Genomic DNA, 25,068 nt, shown 5'->3' with positions numbered 1-25,068 from the left:
ATGACCGTATCCTAGACAGCTGCTGGTATACATTCCTACTGATGCCAGTTTGAAGTCTGAGGGGTATTTTTGTAGGCCAGGCTTACTTATCTTTGGTAATAAAATGCCCTCAGAAACTTAATAGGTTTCTTTTCTGTTTGCTCACAACCAGATTCGTGTTAAAATAATATCCAAACCTGCCAAATTTTTTCTCATACGCGGGCTTCTATATGGTGTCCACCCTCTGGTCCTCACTTTAACAGCGTCTGCTTCAGGGCCCTCTGAAACCATAGACAGCACCCTCAACGCTAATCATAGTTCAATAGCACCGAGCATCAGTCTTTTCTACTGGTCAGAAGGGACAGAGCAATTGCCTTTCCAGTCATCTGATGCCCCAGATCAGGGGCCACGGGCAGAATTCTCTTAGCAGAACTCTTTTCCCTCCATTTTTGCAAACTGACCAGTTCTCACTTGAGCTCATCTCCCTTGTGTAATCTTTCCAAAAGCAGCACATACCAACAAACATACACCAACATTATTAGTTTTCCCAAACAATCCCCTCAGAGCTAAGACTTGGTAGGTGACTGGCTTGCCTTCCAAGTTATGGTGAGCAACAATTTTTAAACAAGTGTTATCTATGGTATACTGAGTATTACCAGCTTCCTACGTCTGTGTCCTCACCTTCCATCCCTGTAGGTTTTTCATTTCTGTTACAGCAGCACTCTATTCCTATGTTTAGTCTCTGTGGGTTTAGTCTCTGTAGGATACAGATTAAACCGGTGTACAAAGTCAACCGAAAGCACAGTGACTCAAATAAGATAAAAATTATTTTTCTTCAGAAAGGATTAGTGGATACCAGGGGCCAGAGAGACTGGGAAATTATTGTTACCAAGTTTCTGTTTAAAATGTCTTAGAAACAATGGTAATGGTTGCACAACAGTATAAATGTAATTGCCATGAATTGTACACTTAAAAATTGGCTAAAAGGGTATATTTTGTGTTGGGTGTGTTTTACTACATTTTTTTTAAGGTTTTTATCTCTTAAAACTTAACAGTCCAGAGGTGAGTGGTCCAGAGCTGGAAGCTCTGCTGTCCTTAGTATGTGGCTTCAAGGTCATTGTTCTCACTTTCAGTCCACAGCTAGCAAGACAAAGATCTAAAATGACCCAGAAATTTCTCTCATCGCCTCGTTTATGTTCTGTTGTCCCATTGTGTATCACGTGGCCACAGCAAGTTTTAAGAGGGGCTGGGAAAGGGAGGCAGGTGACCATGTACCCAGCAAGCTCAGAGAACTCTGCTACTAAAAGGAAGAATGGGGGAATAGATATTGGGAAAGAATTGGCAGTCTAAGGAGACTGGAAAGGTGAAAGAGACTCAAACTAGGTAACTTTGGAACTTATGTGTTTCTCACATCCATGTTTCCATTCTAGTTTTAAAATAATAATAATTATAATGCATCATTATGTGGTGTTTGCTCTAGTACCAGGCATTTTTCTCTGGGCTTTACTTATATTCTCATGTGAATCTTCATGATCACTGTATAATGTAGCTACTTTTATTATGCATGTCTTCCAGATGAGAAAACTGAAGCTTAGGAAGATTGAGTGACTTGCCAACATTTTGACAACTAGTAAATGGTGGAGCCAGATTTTGGTAGTGTGATCTTACTTAGAAGCATGTCTATAAATAATTTGATGATTTAATAGCAATTTTTCTTTGACCTCAACATTTCTTTACTTTCTCTGGGAGATTATTTTTTCCTTTATTGTTAAGGAAACAATAAAGCAGTATCACTATTTGCATTTTAATACAAATAAAATGTTTAAAATGTGTGTAATAATTTGAGAAAATCCCTAAAACATTAAGCATAGAGTTCTGTGGCATTAAGTACATTCATATTGTTATACAGCCATCGCCATGTATCTCCAGAACTTTTTCATCTTTCCCAACTGAAACTCTGTACCCGTTGAACATAAACTTCCTTCTCTCCCCACCCACCGAGTCCCTGACATACATCATTTGACTCCCGGTCTCCATAAATTTAACTTCTCTAGGAACTGCATATAAGTAGAATCATACAGATCCATAATTTGGCATGTGTCAAAATTTCTTTCCCTTCTGAGGCTGAATAATACGTAATATGCACTACATTTTTTTTTTTTATCCATTCAGCCATTGATGGACATTTAGGACGCTTCTACCATTTGGCTATTATGAATAATGCCACAGTGAACACAGTTATACAAATATCTGAGTCTCTGTTTCCATTTCTTTGGGATGTATACCCAGAAGTGGAATCATTGAATCATATTGGAATTCTTTGTTTAATTTTTTGAAAAATCATAATACTGTTTTTTATAGCAGCTCTGCCATTTTACATTTTCACTAGCAATATACAAAGGTTCCAGATTTTCTACATCATAATCAATGCTTATTATTTCCCTATTTTTTAAGGGAAATAAATTTAACAGTATGTAAAATTTTATTAAGACCCTCATTGCTATCTCCTGAGATTTAAAAGATCAATTCTAATTTCAGAAATAAAACTGGATCATGAATCCAAAAAAAAGTCTATAACACCGAAATGGAATAACTTACTAGTTGAGATGCCTAAAAATATTTGACAGTCTTACCAACCTGAAAGTAATATAATAGCTCTTCTTTTTAGTGCTTTGGATCCAGTTAATTATTGACCTTTATTTTGGTTTTTATTGTTGTTGTTTATTCCTAGGAGAACACTGGCATCCTGCAGCAGCTACTCCCACTGCGGGCCGAAGTAGCCAAACTGCTTGGCTATAGCACACACGCTGACTTTGTCCTGGAGATGAATACTGCCAAGAGTACGAGGCACGTAACAGCCTTTCTCGGTTAGTCCTCTTTTCTTAATTTCTCATGTTGCTGTTTCTTTTGTTTTTATTAATGACTGTCTTGCTGCATGGCACCAACTTGACAGAGGGCCTCAAAACCTAACATGCCCTTGAGAATATTATTTTTCATTCATGCAAGAGAAATGTATTGATCACCTGTTATGCATTAGATACTGTCCTTAGGGTTCCAACTTCCAAGGGTTGCTCATTGTTTGTATTCCGGTTATGGTCCTTGTCCTTGCTTCATTCTGTCTGTATCTTGATGGGGATTTCTGTGTTAATTCCTAACGAGATACCTGGAGACCTACAAGAAGGTTAGCCTTTGGCTTCGTTCAGTGTCAGTAGGTGTTTGTCAGCTACAGCATGGCTACTTATCAATTTGTGTGAAATAAGCTGACAGAGAGGACAAAAATGATAAGTGGAACATACAGGAACAACAATATTTTATGTTCCAGAAGCCGCTTGTTAATATGTAAAAGAATATAAAATAATAGCCATCAAAACTGTTATTTAATAACTGTCTTCACATTCATTTAAAATCACTTTTTCATTAGTCTTCTTAAAACCACAGTTCTTATGTCCTTGACCTTTAGTCTCTGGCACTCTGTGCTTGCTCCTCTTAATCTCAGTGTCCCTATTCCAGCAGCCACTCTGCTATTCTCTTTCATTTTAGGGAAAATGGTTGAATAACATAACCATTATAAAGATACTAATTTTTATTTTTATCTTCTCTAGTCAGATTTTCAGTTCAGTTCAGTCGCTCAGTCATGTCCGACTCTTTGCGACCCCATGAAATGCAGCATGCCAGGCCTCCCTGTCCATCACCAACTCCATCGAGTCAGTGATGCCATCCAGCCATCTCATCATCTGTCGTCCCCTTCTCTTCCTGCCCCCAATCCCTCCCAGCACCAGAGTCTTTTCCAATGGGTCACCTCTTCACATGAGGTGGTCAAAGTACTGGAGTTTCAGCTTTAGCATCATTCCTTCCAAAGAAATCCCAGGGCTGATCTCCTTCAGAATGGACTGGTTGGATCTCCTTGCAGTCCAAGGGACTCTCAAGAGTCTTCTCCAACACCACAGTTCAAAAGCATCAATTCTTCGGCACTCAGCCTTCTTCACAGTCCAACTCTCACATCCATACATGACCACTGGAAAAACCATAGCCTTGACTAGACAGACCTTAGTCGGCAAAGTAATATCTCTGCTTTTGAATATACTATCTATGTTGATCATAACTTTCCTCTTTCCTTAAAAGAGTAAGCGTCTTTTAATTTCATGGCTGCAATCACCATCTGCAGTGATTTACCGCAGTATGATTTATTTTTTAACTTTCTCATCGATCCCATTCAGACTTTATTTACTTCTGACTACGAGTGTATAATTTTATTAGCTTAGTTAAGTTGGAAACAGTGCATAATGTATCAAGATCAGCCTTCAGCCTGCAATTTAGACCTCTGTGTTCTCAATAGCAATACCCTGAATTACTAATGTATATGTTGGCATTGTATATAACATGTAGCAGCTGAGGCATAAATGGTACTATTCATTATTATGTTATTCATTCATGAGACATTTATAAAATAACTGCCCCTAATGGAGTGGATGCTACATGGTTGGACGATAGAAAAGACTAAGATGAGGTTCTTTTCTCAATGAATTTATCGCTGAGTGGAAACAATACAAATGTGAAGTGGTAATTGCCATATGTTCCGATGTATTTTATACAAGAAAATGGCTCAGGGAATTAACAGGTTTGGCGAGAATGTTTCCCTTAGTGGTGATTGTACATACCGAACATTTTCCTTAATTAACTTAATTTTTGAAAACAGTTTCCCCTCTTTTTTAAAATTGGCATATTCCTATCTGAATTGTCCTCTTGCTACCTGTATTTACCCGTTCTCTCACAGGCCTAATCAGAACGACATCTCTCTGCATGTTCCATGAGTTTCCTCTTTTCACCTCACAGCCCTCCTCAAGCCTCTGCATTCACCTCATTATGGGTATGCTACCCAGACATGCACGTCCCTTACAGAGCCAACATATTTTACCTTACATACGTAACGAATTGTGGAGACCAAACACATAATAAAAGCATACTACTTTAGCCAAATACAGTGAAATAGTCAAAAACCGACCACAATATTAAATTGCAGTGTCCACCTGGAAAGTACAAATGCTGTGTCCAAATAGACCTTCTTCATAGGAATGGAGTAGTTATTAACTGAATCCATGGCTGTCAAAGGAACTGAGCAGTTTCCAGTAATTCTGATCATAGGTCACATCTGATTTGTCTTCCCTAGCTCTGAGGAGCCTAGGGGCTGTCCCCATGGCTCTGTGGTAAAGAATATACCAGCAGTGCAGGAGACGCAGGAGACTCAGGTTCAACCCCTGGGTCAGGAAGATCCCCTGGAGTAGGACATGGCAACCCACTTCAGTATTCTTTCCTAGAAAATTCCATAGACAGAGGAGCCTTGCAGGCTACAGTCCATGGGGTCACAAAGAGTTGACACAGCTGGGCACATGGAACAGACAGAAGAGCCTAACTAACCTCACTGAAAACTAATCATGTACCTAAAGAGTCATTTAGTTTCACTATCACTTCGTTGAGTTCTGTGAGATAAATTTCAGCTTTGTTGATGCTGTGAGGAAGTTGTGGCCTGATTTGGGTTGTGCCCAAAAAAAAAAAAAAGGACAGGGAGCCATAAAATGCAATTAGCCTGAAGAGAACAGCAGCGCTGCCATAATAAAGCCTGCTTTCCTCTCCCTCCCTCTTTTCCCCTCTCCTTCCTTCCTCCTGATTTATCTGTATTGAGGGTCACAAAGGAGGAAGCACCATGCTGAACTACTGGTGGCATGTATGATTATGCTTGCTCCCAAGAGCAGTGGATTTGCTAACTTTTCCCTCTTCCCCACAGATGATTTAAGCCAGAAATTAAAACCCTTGGGTGAAGCAGAACGAGAGTTCATTTTGAACTTGAAGAAAAAGGAATGTGAAGAGAGAGGTTTTGAATACGATGGGAAGATCAACGCCTGGGATCTCCACTACTACATGACTCAGACAGAAGAACTCAAGTACTCTGTAGACCAGGAGACCCTCAAGGAATACTTCCCAATTGAAGTGGTCACTGAAGGCTTACTGAACATCTACCAGGAGTTGCTGGGACTTTCATTTGAGCAAGTGACAGATGCTCACGTTTGGAATAAAAGTGTTACACTTTACACTGTGAAGGATAAAGCTACAGGAGAAGTATTAGGACAGTTCTACTTGGACCTCTATCCAAGGTACTGAGGATCACAGTGGTGAAAGGGACCTTGGAGATTCATCTCCTGCCCAGATTGAGACTCTTGTCTTTCATAATTCTCATACGTGATTCCTAGAAAAGGGATTAAAAATGTGGGCTCTGAAGCCAGAAAGTCTAGCTCCATCACTTACTAGGCAAGTTACTTAATTTTTCTCTGCCTCAGTCTCCTTATATATATTACAGGTCCTGTGGGAGTGGGATGGGGATACCAGTCACGCCTGCTTTATAACGTTGTTATTAGGACTGAAATGGTTAATCACACGCAAAGATTTTAGAAGACTGCTCAGAACACAAGTGCTTGATAGGTGTGAGCTTTCATCATCACCATCATGATCATCTAGTTTGTGTGCTGCGTTTCTTAATTTACTTATTTATTTTTATAATTAGACTCTGGTTTTTGTTTTTTTACTGTGCCATGTGTCTTGCAGGACCTTAGCTCTCTGTTCAGTTCAGTTCAGTTCAGTCGCATCTGACTCTTTGCAACCCTGTGGACTGCAGCACGCCAGGCTTTCCTGTCCATCACCAACTCCCAGAGCCTACTCAGACTCATGTCCGTCATGTCGGTGATACCATCCAACCATCTCATCCTCTGTCATCCCCTTTTCCTCCCACCTTCAATCTTTCCCAGCATCAAGGTCTTTTCCAGTGAGTTGGTTCTTCGAATCAGGTGGCCAAAGGATTGGAGTTTCAGCTTCAGCATCAGTCCTTCCAATGAATATTCAGGACTGATTTCCTTTAGAATTGACTGTTTGGAAATGGATCTCCTTGTAGTCCAAGGGACTTTCCAGAGTCCTCCAATACCACAGTTCAAAAGCATCAATTCTTCAGTTCTCAGCTTTCTTTGTAGTCCAACTCTCACGTCCATACATGACTACTGGAAAATCCATAGCTTTGACTAGACAAACCTTTGTTGGTAAAGTAATGTCCCTGCTTATGCTGTCTAGTTTTGTCATAGTTTTTCTTCCAAGGAGCAAGTGTCTTTTAATTTCATGGCTGCAATCACCATCTGCAGTGATTTTGGAGCCTAAGAAAGTAAAGTCTGTCACTGTTTCCATTAATTCCCCATCTATTTGCCTTGAAGTGATGGGAACAGATGCCATCATCTTCGTTTTCTGAATTTTGAGTTTTAAGTCAACTTTTCCACTCTCGTCTTTCATTTTTATCAAGAGGCTCTTTAGTTCTTCGTTTTCTGCCATAAGGATGGTGTCATCTGTATATCTGAACTTATTGATATTTCTCCCGGCAGTCTTGATTCCAGCTTGTGCTTCATGTAGCCCAGCATTTCGCATGATGTACTCTGCATATAAGTTAAATAAGCAGGGTGACAATATACAGCCTTGACATACTCCTTTTCTTATTTGGAACCAGTCTGTTGTTCCACGTCCAGTTCTAACTGTTGCTTCTTGACCTGCATACAGATTTCTCAGGAGGCAGGTCAGGTGGTCTGGTATCCCCATCTCTTGAAGAATTTTCTACATTTTGTTGTGATCCACACAATCAAAGGCTTTGGCGTAGTCAATAAAGCAAAAGTAGATGTTTTCTCTGACCACAAATCAAACCCAGGCCCTTGATAGTGGAAGCACAGAGTCCTAATCACTGGACTGACAGGGAAGTCTCTGCATTTCTTAATTTAAAATTGACCTCAGAATGTTTATTATTCAGGTACTGTCTGCCAATACTCTTAAGTCTGTGACCACTCCCTTCAGTCTGGCTGAAAGGCAGCACAGTATTAAGGAATAGCAAGATCTTGGCAATCATTCAAACTTGAGCTGCAGTGCTTGAGTGACATAACCTTTGTGGGTCTCTATATCCACCTCTGTAATACGGGAATGATCTTCCCTTTTCAGGATTGTTCTGTACATTAGATTATTCAATCAATTGGAAGAATTAAAAATATTATTATCTATGTAGCATGTAGTAACTATGGACTCCACAGTATCTCACCAGATATGAAAGGATTACTCTCTGTGGGCTGCTTTCTAAAACAAAAGCCACCCTGTTGCAATTTTACTAACTAGACCAGAGTAAATAATAGCATCACTTTAGATCAGCAACACATACAAGTTCATAATCTACTGACTTGGGGTGACTTCAAGAAGGGGCCGGATAACTCCATCAGGCAAGATAGGAGGCAGAGTTGTCTTATCCCACTGCTTTATGGACTTTCTTTCACTTCTGATATGATCTAAAGATAAACCCATGCCAGATGTGGATAAGTCTGAATAATGAATAATGTCAGGATATAGTTGGAGGCCAAGAATTCTATCAGGGGAAATCCTTCAACATTGGAGCCTCCTATAACTGTGCCTCGATTCTCTTTCCGTGGTCAAAGGTAGCAGTTCTCACCGCCCCATCCTGCTGTTCCTTTGCCAAGATATAACTGCTGTCTTCTGTACTCAGAGATCTGGTTATTGCTACCAGCACTCATATGGGGACCAGAGAGTGATGTTTCGTAAGGGTAATGACTTAGTTAATAGTCACTTTCTGTCAACTGACATGCTTGCTTCTTGTTTTCTTTGTCTACTTGACTCAAAAAGAGTATATTTGTACTAGGAAAGGAAAGACCAGTTTCCTTCTTTTTAAAAATCACATATCAATTTTAATTCATCAAACCCTGAGATTCTCAAACAATAGAAGAAACAAAAACTCAAATAGTTCCAACATTAAGATTGCCAGGTAATGGCATCTTTTTAAATCACCATCCTTTTATAAAGAAAATGTAAAGACGTAATCTTGGAGTAAGGAAACCTCTGAAATTAAGTAAATCAAGTTTATTTTTTGAAAGGAAAGATTAAAAGCCCCTCAGTGGCACTGATGTTTAAATTAGTAGCAGGCTTTATGGCTTTTCATAATGGACCAAGAGGTATAAAATATACCAGGATAAACACTTTCCATATTACTTTAGTTCATTTTCCCCTGTTAAAAATAATATTTATAGATCTGTTTACCTGTTTAAACAATTCATTCTAACTACATGAAATCATTGTAGAAACACTGATGGGCCCTTTGGACATCCAGAGACTAGCTGGCTGAAAATGTCATGAAATTCATTGCACGGTTTCTGGTGTGTTTGTCCATGGGTTCTCTTCCTTCCTCTCCCCTTCTCTGTCTGCCTTCCGTTCCCACTGGCCTGCTCACTCCTAGCTCAGGCTTGACCAAGTTCTTTTTGTTGTTGTTGATTTATTTCTACTTATTTATTTCAAATAGATTTTATCTTTTAGCGCCCTTCTAGATTCACAGCAAAACTGACCAGAAAGGACAGACATTTCCCATATATTCCCTGGCCCCACACATGTATAGTTCCCCCGTTATCAACATCCCTCACCAGAGTGGTACATCTGCTAACAACTGATTAACCTACACTGACACATCATTATCACCTAAATTATATTTGGGTTCACTCTTGATGTTATACTTTCTTTGGATTTGAAAAAACATATAATGTCTATAAACCATTAGAGTATCATACAGCGTAGTTTCACTGCCTTAAAAATCCTCTATGCTCTATCTATCCATTTCTTGCCCTGCCACACCAGTCCCTGGAAACTACTGCTCTTTTTACTTTTTCCAAAATTTTGCCTTTTCTAAAATAATGCCATATGTGCTTAGTCGCTCAGTAGTGTCTGATTTTTGCAAACCCATGGACAGTAGCCCGTCAAGCTCCTCTGTCCATGAGATTTTCCAGGCAAGAATACTGGAGTGGGTTGCCATTTCCTACTCCAGGAATATCATATGGATGGAATCATATAACCTTTTCAGATTGGCTTCTTTCATTTAACATTGTGCGTTTAGGCTTCCTCCATGTGTTTCATGACTTAATAGCTCATTTCTTTTCTTTTTAGCACTAAATAATATTTCATTGTCTGGATATACCGCAGTTTATTCATTCATCTACTAAAGAGCATCTTGATTGCTTCCAAGCTTTAGCAATTATGAACGAAGCTGTCATAAGCATCCTTGTGACCTAAGAGGCTTCCCTGGTAGCTCAGTGGGTACAGAATCCACCTGCAATGCAGGAGACCCCAGTTCGATTCCTGGGTCAGGAAGATCTGCTGGAGAAGGGATAGGTTACCCACTCCAGTGTTCTTGGGCTTTACTGATGGCTCAGCTAGTATAAAGAATCCGGCTGCAATATGGGAGAACTGGGTTCTATCTCTGGGTTAGGAAGATCCCCTGGAGAAGGGAACAGCTACCCACTCCAGTGTTCTGGCCTGGAGAATCCCATGGACTGTATGGTCCATGGGGTCTCAAACAGTCGGACACGACTGAGCGACTTTCTAATTCTAATCTAAGAATCCTTGTGCAGGTTTTTGTGTGGACATAAACTTTCAGTCCCTCTGGGTAAATACCAAAGAGTGCAATTGCTATATTGTTTGGTAAAAGTATGTTTAGTTTTGTAAGAAACTGCCAAACTGTCTGCCAGAATGGATGTACTATTTTACATTACCACCAGCTATGAATGAGAGTTTCTGTTGTTCTACATCCTGTTAGCATTTGGTGGTGTTGGTTTTCTGGATTTTGATCGTTTTAATAGGTGTGTAGTGGTATCTTGTTTTAATTTGCATTTCCCTGATGGCATATAATGTGGAACAACTTTTCATATACTTAATTACCATCTCTATATCTCCTTTGATGAGGTGTCTGTTAAGGTCTTTGATATATTTTTAAATCAGATTGTTTATTTTCTTATTGATGAGTTTTAAGAGTTCTTTGTATATTTTTGTTAACAGTCTTTTATCAGATGTCTCTTTTATAAATATTTCCTCCTAGCCTATGGCCTGTCTTATTATCTTGACAGTGTCTTTCTCAGAGCAGAACATTTTCATTTCAATGAAATCCAGCTTTATTAATTTTTTTTCTTTCATGGTTTGTGCCTTTGGTGCATCTAAAAAGTCATTGCCAAACCCAGGGTTATCTAGATTTCCTTCTGTGTTGTATTCTAGGAATTTCATAGTTTTGCATTTGACATTTAGGTCTGTGATCCATTTTTTGAGTTATTTTTTGTGAAGGGTGTAAGGTCTGTGTCTAGACTCATTTTTTTGCATGTGGATGTCTAGGTGTTCCAGCACCATTTGTTGAAAAAAATTGTCTGGGCTCTGTTGTATAGCCTTTGCCCTTTTGTCAAAAAGAGGTTAACTATATTTATAGAAGTGTATTTTTAATTTCCAAATATTTGGATATTTTCCAGATAGCCTTCTGTTGTTTCTAGTTTGGTTCTGTTACTGTTGGAGAGTGTACTTTATAGCTTTTCAGTTCTTTTAAATTGTTTTGATTTATGTCCAGCATATAATTAGTCTTGGTGAATATTCCATGTATACTCGAGTATTGTTTTCTGTTGTTGAGTTGAGGGTTCTATAAATGTCAGTTAGGTGAAGATAACTGTTAATGTGGTTCAAGTTTTTTGTTATCTCAGCTGATTTTCTCTTGGCCTGTTCAATTAATTTCTGAGAAAGGAAGCCTCTAAATGATTTGTCTATTTCTTCTTTCAGTTCTATTAGTTTTTGCTTTGTGTATTTTTTTAAATTGAAGTATAGTTGATTTACAATGCTGTGTTAATTTCTGCTGCAACAATGTGATTCAATTATATATATATATATATACACATTCTTTATATATATGTGTGCATTCTTTCTTTTCTATTATGGTTTATCATGGGATATTGAATTGCTTAGTATATTTTGAAGTTCTGCTTTTAGATACATGCATATTTAGAATTGTTATATCTACTTAGAGAACTGTCCCATTTATCATTATATAATGTTCCTTATTATCTGTAGTAATATTCCGAGTTTACAGGTATTTTCTTTTAGCGCTTTAAAGATGGCATTCCATTGTCTTCTGGCTTGCCTAGTTTCTGACAAGAGATGGCGGTAATTCTTATCTTTGTCGTACTACATGCAATGTGTTCTTTTCCTCTGACTGCCTTCAAGATTTTCTCTTTGTTCATCATTTTTAGCAGTTTCATACACTTAGGAATATGGGATAATTTTTTTTCTGGTTCTTTGTTTTGTGTTTGTCTTTCTTGGTGTTCTCTGAACTTACTGGATTTGTGACTTTAGTATCATTAATTTTGGAAAATTCTCAGCTCTTCTTTTGTTTTGTTTGGATTTTTTGGCCTGCACTGCACAGCTTGCAGGCTCTTAGTTCCCCAGCCAGGAATTGAACCCAAGCCCTTGGCAGTGAAAGCGTGGAGCCCTAACCACTGAACCTCCAGGACGTCCCCTAATTTTGGAAGATTCTCAGCTATTCTTCAAATATTTCTTCTGTCCTCTATTCTCCTTCTGAAATTCCAGTTACATGTTTAGTAGGTCATTTGATATTGCCCTGTAAGTCTTGATTCTCTCTTCTTGTGTGTGTGTGTGTATGTGTGTGTGTTTGTATGTTAGGTAATTTCTCTTGACCTGTCTTTGGGTTCAATGATTCTTTCCTTGGCTGTAAGAAATCCATCAATGAGACTATCACAGGTATTCTTCATCCTTATTACTGTGCTTTTCACGTCTAGCATTTTCATTGTATTCTCATAGTTTCCAGCTCTCTACCAAAATTATCCATCTGACTGTGCAGACTGTCTACCTTTTCCTCAAGAATGTTTAACATTTAACAATTTATTTTAAATACTCTAATAGCTCCAACATTTTTGTCATATGAATCTATTTTTCTTGGTCTTTTTGCCTCTTGACATTGTGTTTTTTCCTTGTGTCTTCATATGCCTTACAGTTGTTTTTTTTTAAGTCAGATGTCTTATATAAAACAGTCAAGACTAAGACAGTCTTTATACCTAGCAGTGGGCACATACTTGCTAGACCTTTAATGTGAGTGTCTGATTCACTCTATTTAATACTTGAGCTGGATTTGGGCCTTGTTATTGCTATGCTTAACCTCAGTGAACCCAAAGCTTCAGCTCAGATTCCTGTATGTGTTTAGGATGAGAGCTTATTTGCCAGAGTTTTTTTTAGTCTCTGTTCCCCGCTCAATGTGAGTTCGTCCATTTGTTCTGTGCTTTAAAGAGGTCTCTTTTCATGCTCTTGTTCCTCTCCTTGTAGTAGATTGCTATTACTTATTCCTAGATTCCTATTAGCCTCATTAGAGGAGTGTCATTTCTGTTGTTCAGATTAAAGGTCAGTCATAGGAAGGCTCTGAGTCCCTGGGTGTTAGGAGTGGGCCTATTCGGTGAATCTGCCCCATCCTCAGCTGTAGGTCTGGGCTGAGGATGTTTTCCTGACCCACCTTCAGAGTAGAGTTTTTTTTGTTTGTTTGTTTTTCTGTTACCATCCCCGGGTAGCAGTGAGGTTTTACCAGTGTTCTTAAGGCAACAGTGTGTTTTGCCTTTAAGGTCCAGGCTCGTGTTCTCTAGGAGAGAGATGAAACAGACCTGGGCAGGGCTCCCTTCCACTAGGCCTGCATCAGCACTGATTCTTTCTCAGGGCTCTCATCCTGCCCCTGATTTTTTGTGTGTACCCAGTAAGATCTGTGGAGAAAACCTTACAAATGGACGCAAAATTTCCCTTATTTAATAACTCCTAGTGGTTCCCTACTTTTGCTGGTCCATCATCAATCTTTATCAATTTGTTAAACATTCTCTTACTAGTGTCTACAGGTTAAACACACACACACAAGCCAAAAAAAAACAAAGTGCTTGCTTCCTTTCTCTCTATCCTTGGAGGCATCTATCTTAGATTGTAGGTTGCCCTTCAACTTTCACTTTATGATGGACTTCCCTGGTGGCTCAGAGGTTAAAGCATCTGTCTGCAATGCGGGAGACCTGGGTTCGATCCCTGGGTCAGCAAGATCCCCTGGAGAAGGAAATGGCAACCCACTCCAGTATTCTTGCCTGGAGAATCCCATGGACGGAGGAGCTTGGTGGGCTACAGTCCATGGGGTCGCAAAGAGTCAGACACGACTGAGCGACTTCACTTTCACTTTCAAGAAAAGTTGTGATTTGCAGATTGTCCATCATGTTGCTATAAGAATAGGATCAATGCCCTGTTCAGCTTGATTCTTAATCAAGCTGTTTATTAATGGGAAGCTATAAAAAGACTAGTTTGTTTTTGTTTTACCTGAATAACTTCAGCAGGTAAAAAATAGTTATGAGTCACCGAGAAAAGATAATACAGAAAAAGATTTACAAATCAAAACATCAAACTAAACTTAAATGTATTTTAGTTCTCTGAGCAAAGAAAAGAGGAGGAAACCTATTCCTACAATAAAGTCTAACAGCCCTTAGCTTCTGGAGAGACCATCACAGATATCACATTGTCCTAGCATAGATGACTTTATAGTATAATTTATGCTTTTTTCCCCAGGCTAACTAAAACCATTCTGTTCCCAAAATGGCCTGTCTGGTTTATAAAAGGAGCTCATTTAATTATGAGTACTGATTCTCCCTTTATTGAATAAAAGAACAACTTTACTCTCTGGATTTTAGTTTTTATCAGTTTTTTTAATCAATTTTAATTTTAAGGAAAAAGCGCCTAGTAAGTCAAACTCTGTATCTCATATTTCCCTCAACACTAGTGTTTAATGATTCCATCTTTGAAGACAAAAAGCAGGAGCTCATTAAAATAATTTGGACGTTCAGCTATACCCTACTTGAGGTATATATTAATTCTTACATTAAGATTTCAACACAAGTTCAGTTCAGTTCAGTTCAGTCGTGTCCAACTCTTTGCAACCCCATGAATCGCAGCACGCCAGGCCTCCCTGTCCATCACCAACTCCCAGAGTTCACTCAAACTCACATCCATTGAGTTAGTGATGCCATCCAGCCATCTCATCCTCTGTCATCCCCTTCTCCTCCTGCCCCCAATCTCTCCCAGCATCAGAGTCTTTTCCAATGAGTCAACTCTTCGCATGAGTTGGCCAAAGTACTGGATGCTTTAGCATCATTCCTTCCAAAGAACACCCAGGACTGATCTCCTTTAGAATGGACGGGAAACCTTGGAAATATACTTCTTATCAAGCGATAGTGGGGTGTTTTTTTTTAATTTTCGTTGTTTCATCTTGACAGAATGTTGACCTACTTCATGAAAGGTGAGTTAAATGTTTCAAAGCATCTTCTGTTATCAAATGAGTGAGAGAGGCCATGCCAATGTTGTTGCTCCAGAAGAGTGTTTGTATCTCACCAGTGGTGCTTCTGGTCCCTCAGGGAAGGGAAGTACAACCATGCAGCCTGCTTTGGTCTCCAGCCTGGATGCCTTCTGCCTGACGGGAGCCGCATGATGTCTGTGGCCGCCCTCGTGGTGAACTTCTCACAGCCACTAGCAGGTCGTCCCTCTCTCCTGAGACATGATGAGGTGAGGACTTACTTCCATGAATTCGGTCATGTCATGCATCAGATTTGTGCACAGGTGAGTGATTTTTTTTTTTGTTTTTGTTTAATGGTAAACCTACTAATTGCTTTTCCAGGATTTTTTTCCCACTGATGTCAGATTTCTCAACATGTTTTTTAGCATGTTTTTCTCAGAAGCTGAACATGTTCAGAAATGTCATAGGGCTTCTACAAAACCACAAAATTTTTCTTATTGTGTCCTCTTTCACAACATACTTTTACTCCAGAATCAATCCACTGATGAAAGAGCTTCATTGAATACCATCCTATGGCATGAGTGCACGCGTGCTCAGTCATGTCTGACTCTTGCGACCCCATGGTCTGCAGCCTGCCAGGCTTTGTCTGTGGGATTTCCCAGGCAGGAATACTGGAGAGGGTTGCCACTTCCTTCTCCAGGGGATCTTCCCAACCCAGGGTTCAAACCCTGCATCTCCTGTGTTTCCTGCATTGGCAGCTGGATTCTTTACCACTCAGCCACCTGGAAGCCCCACCCTCTGGAAAAAGAAGTTTTCTTTCAGAAAGAAAACTATTGTTAAGGAAGGGTGTCAAATATTTGTTTTTCCCTTTTAAATATTTTCCTTAGAGGAATTTGGTGTAAGCTTCAGAGATAAACTGTGCTGTAATCTGTCTCTTATGCTTATTAAAGCTTTGTTTAGTTCAGTGGTTTTCAGTCATCCAGACTTTATACTCCTTTTTAAATAATAAATAATTTCTTAGACCGTCCTTTACTAGGTGTCAATTAAAATCACAGATAACATGGTATAACCATGGGGGGAATTTACCAAGAAAGAGATGTATGTGTGCAATAGATTACAACTAATTTCTCTTTATTTCTAAAAGTGAAAAGTAGATTTATTCTCAACTTCATAACACAGTCCAGTAAACTAGGCCCAGACTGTTCTAGGATGAACATGTGAATTTGCTAATATTTAACCACTATTGACATGAAAACATCTAGTTCAGTTGTTCAACCTAACAGTTTTTCAAATTGAATATTTACATAAATGGAGGGACAGTTTTACAAATTGGAAATCTCCACCCCATCTCTAAAGGTGAACTTTTTAGAAATAACCTCTTTATTACAATAGTTTTAGATTTACAGAAAAATTGCAAAGATAGTGTTGCCCTTACTGTTAATGTCTTACAGTATATTTGCCAAAACTAGGAAGCTAACTTTGGTATGGTACTTCTAACTAAACTCAACACTTTACTTGGATTTTTCTAGTTTTTCCCAAATGACCTTTTCTGTACAGATTTTTTTTTTTTTCAAATCTAGGTAATATCCTCACTAAACATAAATGAAAGCATTTTGTTTATATTTTTCAAATTCTGGGCCTGCCAAGCTCTTCTTTTCATGGGATTTTGAGGCAAAAATACTGGAGTTGGTTGCCATTTCCTTCTCCAGGGGATCTTCATGGCCTGGATCGAACAAGGATCGAACCGTCTCCTGTGTCTCCTACATTGAAGGCAGATTCTTTACCCAGTGAGCCATCAGGAAAACCCCTTAATATCCTCAGTAAACATAAAAGAAAACATTCTGTTTGCGTTTTCCAAGTCCTAGGCATGGTTGTGTAGTATGACATAATGAAGAATTCAGGTCACATGTGAATAAACCTGAATCTTGCAGCAAAAACTGCAGACTTGATACATAAGTGGCTTTGTCAACTCAAGACCAAGAGTAGTATAGCCACTTGTCTTAAGAGTGCTATTAACATAGCAGAATACCATGGATTGGGTGCCTTATAAATAGCATGTTGTCCTGACGTGCAGTTCAATGCTGGACATCCAGCATCCCACACCTAGAGTAGCCCCTGCTGCTGCTGCTAAGTCACTTCAGTCGTGTCCAACTCTGTGCGACCCCATAAACAGCAGCCCACCAGGCTCCTCTGTTCCTGGGATTCTCCAGGCAAGAATACTAGAATGGGTTGCCATTTCCTTCTCCAGAGTAGCCCCTAATCGTTGTAATAAAGAAAAATGTACCCATTCTTTTCCAGAAAGCTACTATCACTTTTGTTAAAAGAAAAAAAAAAAAAAACCATTTAGTTCTTTCAACATTTTATCTTTACTTCCTGGTGCTTCCATGTTCTATTTTTAAAAAGCAGAGGGGAATAGGATATGAATCTATTCAGATAAATAAATCCTGGTATACTAATACAGCCATTTCTACTCTATTTAATCCAAAGAAAATAAAGCTTTCAGAATAACATAAATTTTCTTCCTTAGATAATTTAAAAGTCTATTTTCACAGCAATCGGGTTCCTGAAATATTTATTTTCCATCAGTGTCCATTCTATGACAAGCATTTCCTTTAAGTAGAATGAAACTAGATTCCATTTTTCTAAAACATTTTTATGAATAATTTGGAAAAGTCAAATATTCTTCTTAATTTCAGACTTATATGACTTAGATTGTCTCAGATCCAGTTGTGTGCTTGTACATAGATAAACAGTAGATCTTCTTTGGATCTGAGAACCTATGAAAATCTGATTTAAGCTATAGAAATCTCTTTGAGAAAAATGGACATAAATTTACACAACCAAATTTTTACATGGACTTTCAAAGGGCTGCTAACCCCCTGAAGCCTAGGTCATACTGAATTCCAGGCTAAGAACTATTTCCTCCTTTGTTTGGATGTTAATTATCAGCTAATGATTTCATGAGGAAGTCATTTGGTGTCTTAATCACATTCATTAAAATAATACTGATCCTCAAATAGGGTTTTCTGTGCTTTTGATGCATGTTCTTATTTTGAAACACGACCCTCATTTAACCTTAATATCGTGTGCTTATCATGTATTCACAAAGCAGTTCTCTACTACACTGTTATTCTCATTATTTCTTATGTTAATTTTGATCCTTTGAAATATCCACTTTAGTGCTGGAAAATAAATTTCTTGGTACAATTTCATTTTAAAGCTCTGTGACTCATGACTGAAATATATATACACTTATATAGCTGAGCTATAAATAAATATATAATTATATATGTGACTGAACATGCTTATGAATATATATGAATCAGTATGTATACTGATATACTGATAATAGTATATATACTGATGATCAATATATATACTGATGAATGAAATACATGTATGTTTCATGTATATACATACATATATATGAATAAACTATATATGCGCATATATAATTATATGTGACAACTGTCTATCTATATATGAATCAGAGCTGGCTCATTGGAAAAGACTCTGATCCTGAGAAAGATTGAAGGCAAAAGGAGGAGGGGGCAGCAGAGGATGAAATAGCTAGATAGTATCAGTGACTCAATGGACATGTATTTGAGCAAACTCAGAGGTAGAGGAGGACAGAGGAGCCTGGTGTGCTGCCGTCCATGGGGTCACAAAGAGTCAGACACAACTTAGCAACTGAACAACAACAAATATATATGAATCCGTATATATACTGATATACTGATGGTGAATGACATCTCTTGAAACAGTAGACGATATTCAAAGACTTTGCCTAACCTCCTTCATGAACATAAGATGTGTCATACAGATGAATAGTATATTAGTACAATCCCTTGTTCAGTCATCTCCTAATGAGATTATCTTTGAAAAGTCTCTTGTTTGTTAATCCTTTCAAATGTCCTATAATATTTTAAGATCTTTTAAAGTAATGTGTTTGAAACCAGTGATCATTGGCTTTTGTCTTTAAAATCATAGACAGATCCACATATTTGCAGCTTTATAATGATTTTAAAACCTTTTGTACTGACCTAAAGTAGATGGAAATGAAAAAGGAGTATAATAGTTTCTGTGTGCAGTAATACTTCTGACTTATCTGAGAAATGTATAGTGAATTTATTAACTTGCCATATATATTCAGTAGATGGTTTTTAAGATATGGCAGCCAAGTGTTTCAGTTCTCCAGGCTGGCAGTTTGCAAGTTTGATGACCCAAAGCACTTGCTAGAGCTTGTCATAGTAATATTTAAATAGGCCAGCAGGAACATCCAGTTTTCAAACATGTAGATGGACTAGTTCAAGGTGCCTACTATCTCATCATTCAGGAGATGAGTTTCACTCGTGTCTTTGTGTTTACACTACAGCGTAGATAATTTTGATGATAGCAGTCAGGAGGTGGCATCTCTAGTATCTGTTCCTGTTTCATGGCTTTATTGTGGTTTGGGCTGTCAGTAATTGCTGGCCTTTTGAACTTCTGTAGAAAAGAAGAGTAAAGCTTCCAAACAGCTTCCATTGTGTTGTCTGTATTGGTTGTACATTAAGAGCAGTAATGAGTTTTGGACTGTTAGAGATCGTTATTTTAAAGCAACACATAAGAATCACAATAAAGCCTTATTAAAGTGAAAGAAAAACTTCACATTTCGCATAATCTGTCAACTTCATCTAAAAACTAATAGAGTATTTTGTCTGCTTTAAATATTTTGGATTACACACTATTTTAAATAAACATAGTCTATATCAGTTAGGAAGCACCCTAGTGTTATAAAAAAAGAGTACTGGATTAAAAAATCATTCATGTATTTGTGGGCCTGGCTGTTTGACTTTCAGCACGTTTTTCAGGCAACCCACTCCAGTATTCTTGGGCTTCCCTTGTGGCTCAGCTGGTAAAGAATCCACCTGCAATGCAGGAGACCTGCGTTCAATCCCTGGGTTGGGAAGATCCCCTGGAGAAGGGAAAGGCTACTCACTCTAGAATTCTGGCCTGGAGAATTCCGCAAAGAGTCAGACACAACTGAGCAATTTTCACTTTCAACCTCCTTGAGCCATCTCTTTTTTTCTTACTCATAAAATGGGAACAACAACAGTTCTCATATATACTTCCCTGGAGTGCTGATGTGATTAAATAATATGTGAAAAGGTACTTGGCAAAGAATAAAGTGCCATACATATCTGAAGTGTTCTTGTAACCATGCTTATATATAATTCAGCTCTTCTGAAATCGATAAGTAGCGCACAGGTCATAACTTAAGAAGGTTATGAAGATTGCCATGAAGAAAAGCACTGTCACTTCAGATTTAAAAGAGTTCACAAATGCCTACCCTCCATGGGTGTTGGGTGAAGATCTATGGAAGGTGATTGGAAACCATCACATTTGTATTTTTGTTTTGTTTTAATGATTCCTGCCTACTTAGAAGTTTGATTCCTAGAGCTAGAGCAGAATGAGCACTTTGTTTATTCATTTATTTGTTTTTTAAAAGTATCTGTTTTTTGGTTGTGCCCTACAGCTTGCAGGATCTTAGTTCCCTGACCAGGGATTGAACCCAGGCCCTTGTCAGTGAGAGGGTAGAGTCCTAAACACTGGACCAGCAGGGAGTTCCCCAGTTTGAGCAATTTAGAGTATTGGCAGAAGTGGAAAGGAAATCTGGGTCCATTTATCTTCAGCATTAACCCCAAGGAATAGGCACTTGGAGGAAGCTAAGGAGAGGCTTGGTCAGACCAGCCAATGGGCAGGCCAGGAACAGTGATGGCAGCCAAGATTTACTGAGAACTGACCATGTGCCAGGCATTGCAGTCACTGCCTACATTCATTCTTTAACTTTGTACATACAGTATTCTCAGAAGTGGGTTGACCAGTCTACTTCTATTACTATACTATTATTGCCCCCATTTTCTTTTTTTTTTTTCAGTTCTACTAGTTTGTTGCCACCAACCCACCTCCCTCCACCCCCTCATGCATGCGTGCTCAGCAGTCCACCAGGCTTCTCTGCCCATGGATTTTTCCAGGCAAGAATACTGGAATGGGCTGTATTGCCCCCATTTTCAAGTGGGAAAAAACTAAGACTTAAAAAAGTCAAATGTTCACCCAGAACTAACCATCCTGCTCCTTACCCCTCTATTTTATTGCTCGTAACTATTCTTTGCACCCCCATCCTTGTGATGGAGACAGCATTATGTCATGGGGTCTGAATTTGGACTCCCAGGTATGGATTCCTGTTGGATGGACTTCTTTCTGAGTTTCTTCTGTCGAATTCCCTCTAAATCATTCTCCTGTAAATGTGTGTGGAATGATGAGATTATCTAGTTCCACATTTCCCTTTGTGTAAGTTGACCTTTTAGGTCCTGAAGTCCACTGAACACCTATCAACAATCTTGTAGCCTCTGCTCCCTGCTCCCAACACTGCAGGCTGTTACAGTTTTCAACGTCAGTGTTAGAAGCACTTTCTTTCAGGATCCATTTTTGTTATTTGAATATTTGTGTATTTATACATACACAAGCACATAGGCATATGTACATAGAATAAATGCTGAAGTCATAAACCAAATGTGATGCCATATAACATCGTTTATTTCTCTTTGAAGACTTATTTTTTTTAATTTCTTACTGTGTTTTCTGTGTGTGATTTCTGAAAAATAATTAGAAAATGAGAAATGTTTTATTGACTCCTTAGAAACAGTTATTATCTATTGGGTCTGACATGTTGTACCAGATATGATAGAATGGGGATCAAAAGATAAAGTATCTTGAATGCCTAAAGTGTGAGGATATGAAATGTAAGAATTTAAAAATTAAAATCAGAATATTATTAAGTAAAATGATATAAATTATATACTGATTTACTGATTGAGTATTGAAAGAAGACAAAGTAGAGAGGTGATGTTTGGGAGCTAAGAGATCAGGTCAAGTATAAGACCAAGAGAAATCTCTTAGGGTTGTTTAAGGTTTAGGTGTCCTATAGAAACATTCTCCTCACACCTTCATTTATTTCACAAAGATTAATTGACTATCCACAACTTTCTGAGCATGTGCTGGATTTTGGAGGTACAGTTGTTAACAAGGGATTCATACATATAAGGTTGTTCTCAGCGTTTGAGTTTGAATGGAGTGGTGTGCTCAGTCATTCAGTCATGTCCGACTCTTTTGAGACCCCATGGACTGTGGCTCACCAGGCTGTACCCATGGAATTTTCCAAGCAAGAATAGTGGAGTGGTATTCTCCAGAGGTATTCTCCATTCCCTTCTCCAGAGGTTCATCCCAACCCAGGGATCGAACCCATGTCTCCTCCATTGGCAAGCAGATTCTTTACAACTAATGCCACCAAAGAAGTACTTTATGGATAAGAAGTAGTAGTCAGGAAGATATAGCCAGTTTGAGGATAAATATGTGAATTTAAGTTGCAGTATTCAGGACTTCTGTAGGGAATTTCCTGGTGGTGCAGTGTGGTTAGTACTGCTGGGACCTGAGCTCTATCCCCAGTCAGGGAGCTAAGATCTCACAAGCTGCACAACACAGCCAAAAAAAAGACTTCTCTAGACAACGTGTTGTTTTATATGTCTTAAATGATGATGGTAATACTGACCGGGGGAACTGTAGGGCTGTTGTGAAAGTTAGCAACGTGTTATTCAGGTTCTCTTTATTACTATTATTATTGCCAATGATTGCTAGGTATATGCGAGTTAAAAGTATGACCTTTAACCCTCTGTTTATGGCAAAGCCTAGGAGACAGTGGCACTTTTCTTTTTTTAATGCCTTATTTCTTAAACTTCCTCATCCCTGGATTTAGGGTTGGATCAGACAGGTCAAGACATGGAATGCCTGCTAGGAAATCATTAGAGGATCACCTCAGACAGCCAAAGTCCACTCTCCTGAGCCCTGTTCTTTTCCCTAAACAGAGTACAGCTGTTGATTTCAGCAACTGCCTTTTTTTTTGAGTTGAGATTTGCTCTCATGAAAATAACACTTTAGTTGTAAATGCTAAAAGCAATGAGTGAGTCCCTTATTTAGAATAATAGCCTATATAAGATTTGGTCCTTAAATATAACAAAGGCTCACATAACTTTTTGAGCTTTAGTTTATATCATTTTGCTCCAGGTCTCTGGAGCAATATCCATTGAGAAACGAATGTCTGTAGCATCTCATGGTTTTAGACAGCTTTCTTCCTCTCAAAAACTTCTAACCAAACAGGAATCTAAGTTTACCTTGTTTTCTAGGCTTTTATTGTCAAAGTATTTCCTGTAGCAATAAGGCTCCTGAGGTCTATGTTCAACACCATTGAATTATTCATGTTGAAAACTAGAAAACACTTCTTGGGCTCTTTGGAGCCCACAGTTGAAAACTGGGGTGGGAGTGATATTTGTTGGTCGTCAGAAAGTAATATCATTCAAAGCCAGGCTGTTTTGCTCACCAGGCCCCCCATCAGGCTGCCGGTTTCTAAGACTTACCCATGGTTTCTTTCTGAATGGACACAGAGACTGACTGTGGATTCCTTTCCTTTTCAAATTTAGCTATTTGCGGGGAAATTGAGCTTTTGAATTTTATAAGTTCTTTTTCCTCCTCATTTGAAAAATATTTAAATGATCTTGCCCAAAGGGCACACAGCGAAACAGCATGACTTTCGGGAAATTAGTAAGTGGTAGAGTTATTTTTAGCTTTTACTCCTAGCAAACATTTCCTTTTGTTCTTTAGAAGACATTGTTGATCTGTTCATTCATGTGCTGTGGTCTTTCCCCAGCTACAGGATGGCTTCAGATAGAATAAGCCCTCTCTTCTCTACTCTGCATGACAGAACTGGTGTTACTTCTCTTTAATTTTAACTCATGACTTACTCATTTGTTCATGTTTTTCTGCATTCTGCAGCACCACTACTAACACATACATTTCATTGTTGTTTGGGGTGGATTTTTCTCTCTCCCCAGCAAATACTAACCAAAAAATGTTCACACATACAGGCTGTACAAAATTTATTAATCTTTTAGTCAAAATACTGTATAGTAATAGTTGATGGTGTAATTTTGTCCTTATTTTCTGTTAGTACTAATTTTGCAGGTATAGATACCATCTTTAGAAAGTTATGTGGTTAGTATTACAGAATCCCAAATCCAGGATAGATGGTTACAAAGGCTGGCCTTTACACTTCAATGTCGTGTTTGATCTTTGAAAAATCTTCCGGGACTTAGAGGAAATCAGGTTTTTAAGCAAGTACACTGACACTTCACTTTTACTCTCCACATAAAGGCAAGTTTGATATAAAAAAACTAGATCCAAAATGATTTCACCATTTTGTAAAATCCTAATTTAACTTTTTTTTTTTTTTCTGTAAGAGAGAGAGGTATTATAGTATCTGTGATTAAAGTTGGGGTTCTGACTCAGACTACCTGGTTTAATATACAGGTTCTACCATTAATCTCAGTATGCCTCAATTTCCTTATCTCATAAATGGAGATTGTGATTATTATACAATTGTTTTGGAATTTAAATCAGATAATCCATGAAAAAGCCTAGCAAAACACCTAACATAGTAAAGTCTCAATAGATGTTGACTATTATAATTATTGTATACAATTATTTTCTCTAGAGTGTAGGCTGTAGTTATTTTTAGAAGATTATATACAGGAAAGAGGCAAAAATATTCAGTTTTTCTGGAGCCCTTGACTTTTTCCCTGTAAGAATTTTTAATTGGAATGTCCTCAAACAGAGGTTACCCAGTTCCATTGCCTAGTGAATTTAGTTTCCCTTGGCCCGTCAGTATTTGCAGCCCTTCATATCTAGAATCAGCACAGTTATAATAGGAAGTCAAGCAAAACATTTTTTTGCATAAAGAGAGGGAGGCCGAATGTGAGATGGCATTGACATCTGTGCCTCTGCCCTGGGCCAAAAGCAGAATGGCC

At 38.4% G+C, this 25,068-nt stretch overlaps 1 protein-coding gene across 1 annotated transcript in view; it reads left to right on the top strand.

The window, feature by feature from the left end:
• The window catches only part of NLN (neurolysin), a 95,805-nt gene that overhangs the window by 53,540 nt on the left and 17,197 nt on the right, over positions 1-25,068 (top strand). Inside the window, exons 7-9 of the mRNA XM_004016928.6 lie at positions 2,711-2,846; positions 5,762-6,128; positions 15,294-15,495. Coding sequence (XP_004016977.2) covers positions 2,711-2,846; positions 5,762-6,128; positions 15,294-15,495 — 705 coding nt within the window. The remainder of the gene's footprint in view (positions 1-2,710; positions 2,847-5,761; positions 6,129-15,293; positions 15,496-25,068) is intronic.

Source organism: Ovis aries, chromosome 16 (genome assembly GCF_016772045.2).
Source record: "Ovis aries strain OAR_USU_Benz2616 breed Rambouillet chromosome 16, ARS-UI_Ramb_v3.0, whole genome shotgun sequence".
NCBI classification, from domain to species: Eukaryota; Metazoa; Chordata; class Mammalia; order Artiodactyla; family Bovidae; genus Ovis; species Ovis aries.
This window is presented reverse-complemented; position numbering and strand designations above follow the sequence as displayed.